Raw genomic sequence first — 6030 nt, forward strand, 5'->3', positions numbered from 1 at the left:
TTCCTTTCCCTAAAGTTAACTTGATAGAAGTACAAGGAATTTTAGTTCATCAACTTCCTTGAACTTTCTTATATTTAGATTGAGGCAACAAGATAGTTGTTTGAACAATATATTCTCTATGCTGGAGTTTTTGAACGCAACCTTAAGAGGTTTCAGTTGGGTTTAATTAGGGGCAAAAATGCTCATTGAATTATCTAATAAGTTACCACAGACAAAATCCTTGGCAGCTAAATAACACTGGTGGTATGACAGCCATTTTGAAATTCTGGAATTTTAAGCTCTAGCAACGATCCATTATTAGGTATAGTTCCTCATATGTTTATTTTACATGCATGGAGTCTTTAGATTTCCTATCTGACATATTTGGACGTGAAGGACTAGGATCAAAGTGGCAATTTTCAGTCATATATTTCTAAAGAAAGGGAGGAAAGCTTCCTGCTCCACTTTTAAGTTATTTGCAGAAAAAACAGCACTCACAGAACTATTCAAAACCAGTGGACTGTAGTTGTAAACTAGAAGATAAAGGAAATAACAAAATATTTGCTCTGATAACTAGAATACGAGTCAAAGATGTGTCACAGAACCTATATGTTTTTATATTGAGGAAGCAAATACATGTTAATACGTCACATCTAAATGTTAGGAGTGCATAGGTGTATATGTATGTGGGGTGCTGATGGGGAATGCGTGTGGTACAGCATGATGAAATGCTACAGGATGAGCGAGGGCAACAAATGTAGGATGCGTCTACTGCTGATGGGGCATGCGTGTGCAGTAGATGAGATGTGCATGCGCCAATGTAGCCTTAATAAATAATGTGTCTATACTATAGATAATGTTGTATTTAATTAACTGACATTGTATACTTGTATTTTAGTATTGACTTGCTTGTATTGGTGATATGTTTACATCAATCTTGTGTAGAATTATAGTTAGTTAGTTAGAGGGAATGGGCTTGCAAAGCGGTTACACGGCTAACTTAGAGTTAGTTATTGAGGATTATTAGACTAGGGACAGATGTATGGAAAGAGAGAGAACTTGATTGATGTTTTTCCCCTCAAGGTAGTGGATTTAATTCTAATTGTTCACTTGCATGAAAAGTGTGTTAGTGTTATCTTCACCGTATGCTTGATCATGGCTTGTTCAACTGTTCCTTGGTACCCATGGAGACTAAAATATACTACATGTTGTGATCATACTTTAGTTGCTTGACTGTCCCCTGGTAACCTTGGAGACTTAAATATGTGTCATGTCTTGTCTTTTTTTAGTGCAAACAGTACTCTTGTGAGTTGTGACATGATAAGATTCCTCCCAAACCTTTTCTATTTTAATGCACAAACTTTAACCAATTGTTTCACGCCAAATCATCAAATTTTTGTTTTTTTTTTTTTTTTTGGATTTATTAAATCATGTTTGTGACTAATTCCCTAGATAGAAATATTATAAATTCTATTCTATGCATTTCTTATGGTTGCTTAACTCTATAGATGGGTAAATGGGTAAAAACATCACTTCCAACTTCAAGGCAAACAAAGCAAGAGCAATATGGAGAGATCCAAGTTGAACAACTACATTTCGTAACCATTATGTGGAAGAGATTGAAGCTAGGAATAAAAGAATCTTAGGAGCCAAAGGTTGACGTAATTTGCTAATCAAATTTTGTTATGAGACCGATCTTAACTATTATAATAAACAATTAAAAATTAGATGAGATGCATTCAGAGCAAATTGGAGAGTAAGGGAAAAATTGATTATAGATGTTAACACAACTTTAGGTTTGGACGCAGGGGAGGAAATAATTGATGCCAGTGATGAATGGTAAGACATGAAGTCGAAGGTAAGTTGAGTCTTCTATTAATATGTAGTTAGCTCGAAATAGTTACGTATATTATCATAATATGACTGAAATGACAACTACATTCTGTAGAAAACCCAAAACTTCAAAAATAAAACACAAAGGTCTACAGAATCTACAACCTGATAGAATATTTAAAGATGTCGCAACAATTGGGGCAAAACTCATGTAGTAGAATTTTTAATATTTCTTAGTAGTATAATTTAAAGTTGGATTATTGGTATTTATTTTACCATCATTTTACATTTTCATTTTGTGCTTCATGACGATGAAAATTACTTTAGATTTGATTTCGTATAATATCAATCAAGTTCAATGATTGATAAAAGAAGCAAGAACCGCCGCGATTTCAATTTTTTAAGTATCATTGTGTTTTTGATTCAGCGAATAATGTTTTTTGACCACCCATGAATGACCCAATCCATGAAACAATAATCCTTTATATGGGATTGGGACCTACATCACAAAAGATAGGAATCAAAAGTTGGATTCCGTTCCCTTCACACTTTATGTTCCACTAAATCTCAATTTACTAATATTTTTACATATATATATATATATATATATATAGATTTTACTAATGTGTACCCTTAGAGCACACACTAATTTCTATTTTTTTTAAAAAAAATTCTTGAGAATTAAAAAAATAACGATAGCATTTTCAATTTCCGAGAAAATGTTTCCAAAAAAAGAAAGTATAATATGTAACTTTAGGGCACACATTAACCAAACCCTCTATATATATATATATATATATATATACACACAAATAATATCGAAGAAATATACCAACCAAAAATAGATAAAAGAAAGCAAGAAATGTATAAAATAAAAAAGGAAACCTTTTTTTTTACGAAAGAAAATATAAAAGGAAACATAAAAAGGCATAAATAAATGATTTTTTTTATTAATTTTTTGCGAAGGGGGTTACTGAATGTATAAAGCTGTGTTTCACTGTCTTACCACAAGTTTCAAATTTATATACTACATTGTAAAGCTAGGTATCTAAATGATTCCCTTCTCCCACATTCGCATGGTAAAAATATTAAATATACTCTTAAAAAAAAAAAAAAAACAAAAACAAAAAGGTGTAAAAATGCAATCGTACACATTTTTACTTGGCGCGGTAAATGAAATAAGCGTAGAGGGTCAACCGTACACTGCGTTTCTTTTTAAAGAAATAAGCGGAACATATCTTTATTTTGAGGTCATGCCCTCATTTTATTTATATAAATTTTATTATTGGGTTTTCCCGTCCTGAACCCCTTTCCCATCCAGTTTCATCTTTTTCAACATATACAGGAAACACATTTTCTATTACCTCCTCCTTACCTCCTTAAAACCTAGCGTAAATGGCATCACCGCCTCATCATTGGTACACAGCTCAACGCTTTCCCCCATTATTGCAGATTTATGTTCTTTCTTTTTTTCCTTTCTCTTTTGATACTTCTAGTTCTTCTTGATCAGGTCTCAGCAACTCAAAGCCACTATCAAGCTCGTTGCTGAAATAACTGTACCCCTCATCAGCATTATTGTTGCTGCTTATATAGGTATTCGCAGATGCTGCACAAGCAGAAACAGAGTCGATCCTCGTGACCCCAACGTTGTCAGAGAGGTCGAAATGGCTAGGGAGGCAATCCAAGTGATCGATGAGGTCGTAGAACTGGCTAGGGAGGCAATCCTAGTGATCGATGAGGTCGCTGAGGAGGTATATGAAGCCCCAGGAGAGGCAGGGGAGGCCGAGAACTAATTGCCCACAAGAATCTGAAATCTGTGTGTGTTCTTATGCCAATTTCCCGAACTACTTATTTGGGTATTTTAACTTTAGTTTCACAATGCTTTGCTGTTCTTTGTCGTCGGCTGAGTTTCTTTAAATATATATTCCCGGAATAAAAGTTTGGGTATATGATTGAATTCTGAGTTTCTTTAAATATATATTCCCGGAATAAAAGTTTGGGTATATGATTGAATTCTGAGTTTCTTTAAATATATATTCCCGGAATAAAAGTTTGGGTATATGATTGAATTCTGAGTTTCTTTAAATATATATTCCCGGAATAAAAATTTGGGTATATGATTGAATTCTGAGCCTTTTTTTTTTTTTTTTTTTCCTATTTTCTGGGTCTTCTTTCTGGGTCTTCTTCCCATCTTTCTGGCTTTCCAAATCATTGCAGACAGTCTATCCATCTGGCTCGACGCCAGTTAAATCCAAGGGTAATCAAAGGGATCTTGAACAAATACCTACAAATTTTTTATAGACATACTCTTTACTGATCTATCTATTCTATAATTCTAGGAATGAATGGAGAAAACAAGTTCGGCTTATACACACTATCAAGTATTTCAGACAAAATTAAACACATTCACACATTTTCACCAACACATATATCAAAAACGCCCAAAATTAAACACATTCACACATAAAGAGTATATCAAAAACACATTCACACATTTTCACCCATCTGTATATCAAAAACACATAAAAGCCCAAACCCTTATGGTCTTTCACCCATCCGAATATCAAAAACACATAAAAACCCAAACCCTTATGGTCTCTACATTACACACTTTTTTATATTTTATCACCCATATGTATATCAAAAACACCTAAACATCCGAACATATTTTATCACCCACATGTATATCAAAAACACATAAACAACCGAACAACATTAGTGGATGACTTTCAACTTCCAATCTCAACCGCGTGATTAGCGGATGCCAACCCATATAATTGCTTTGCTTTTATAAAGTGACTTTCAACTTTCAATCTCAACCGCGAGATCTTCAATCCAAGACAAAAATGCTTTTATAAAGTTTGTGGATGCCAACCCATACAATAGCTTTTATAAAGTGACTTTCAAGACAAAAATGCTTTTATGATTTTAGTGGATGCCAAACCCATATAATTGCTTTTATAAAGTGACTTTCAACTTTCAATCTCAACCGCGTGATCTTCAATCCAAGACAAAATTGCTTTTATAAAGTTATTGAATGCCGGCTAAATCCTGGGGTCATCTAAGAGATCCTGAACAAATACCTACAAATTTTATAGACATACTCTTTAAAATTTACTGAATTATTAAAAATGCTTTTATAAAGTGACAAGTTAGTGGATGCCAACTCATATATTTGTCAAAAAAGTAAACAGTAAATACTAGTGAATAATTAGAAAGATACTTTTTGTCCCTATCAATCCCAACCGTCCGTCTGATCTCAATCCATAAATATTACCGTCAGTCCTAAAATCAGAACAGTCTTACGTCATGTTTGTCTTGCATTTAAAAAAAAAAAAGAAAGAAAGAAAAGTGCCGTGTATGATTAGTGTTTTAAGTCACTGTCAGATTCTTTTTTTTACTCTCAGCCACACACGTGGTCTGAAACTAACTTGTCTCTTTCTCTCTCAAGAGAGAGAGAAAAGATTCTCACACAACCCAAGCTGATAAAAATCTGTACGAAAGAAAAAGTAAAAAATTGTTAAACACAACCCAAAAATTTGTCAAACTCTCAGCCACACACGTGGTCTGAAACTAACTTTGTCTCTTTCTCTCTTACGAGAGAGAGGGAAAGATACTCACACAACCCAAGCTGATAAAAATCTGTATGAAAGAAAAAGTAAAAGAAGTTAAACACAAACCAAAAATTTGTCAAACAAGAAAACAGTATACATGCTAGTGAATGATTAGAAAGTTATTTTGAAACTTTCAATCTCAACCGCGTGATCTATAATCCAAAAATATTAGCGCCAGTCCTAAAATCTGAATAGGCTAGTCTTAACACGTTCTGGTGAATGATTAAAAATGCTTTTATAAAGAGACAAGTTAGTGGATGCCTACATGAACAGTAGTCTGCCTACCAATGAACAGTAGATAGGTATAAAGAGACAAGTTAGTGGATGCCTACATGAACAGTAGTCTGCCTACATGAACAGTAGATCTATCTTCATGAACAGTAGATCTGCCTACCAATGAACAGTAGATATACATACCAATATTCACTGCATAACGCCGGCTGATCATCAAAGAGATCCTGAACAAATATTTACAGATAACATTACTCACACCCCTTTTTCTGGCTTTCCAATATCATTGCAATTAGTCAATCCATCCGGCAGCTTGAAGCCGGCTGAATCCGTGGGACATCTAAGAGATCCTGGACAAATATCTACAAATTTT

At 33.8% G+C, this 6030-nt stretch overlaps 1 protein-coding gene across 1 annotated transcript; it reads left to right on the plus strand.

Moving 5' to 3' along the window:
- Positions 1 to 3075: 3075 nt before the first annotated feature.
- Positions 3076 to 3918, plus strand: LOC126709212 (uncharacterized). Its single transcript, XM_050409339.1, has 2 exons — positions 3076 to 3230; positions 3323 to 3918. The coding sequence occupies exons 1-2, from the start codon at positions 3208 to 3210 to the stop codon at positions 3603 to 3605; spliced, it is 306 nt and encodes a 101-aa protein (XP_050265296.1). The 5' UTR covers positions 3076 to 3207; the 3' UTR covers positions 3606 to 3918.
- The last annotated feature ends 2112 nt before the right edge of the window (positions 3919 to 6030 follow it).

This window comes from Quercus robur, chromosome 12 (genome assembly GCF_932294415.1).
Source record: "Quercus robur chromosome 12, dhQueRobu3.1, whole genome shotgun sequence".
In the NCBI taxonomy this organism is placed as follows: Eukaryota; Viridiplantae; Streptophyta; class Magnoliopsida; order Fagales; family Fagaceae; genus Quercus; species Quercus robur.

Bases quoted from the DNA above. Each gene is read 5' to 3' on its own strand.
- LOC126709212 (XM_050409339.1), top strand. From the start codon at position 3,208: ATGGCATCACCGCCTCATCATTG. The intron at 3,231-3,322 runs GTACACAGCTCA...CTTCTTGATCAG, and splicing joins GCATCACCGCCTCATCATTG to GTCTCAGCAACTCAAAGCCA.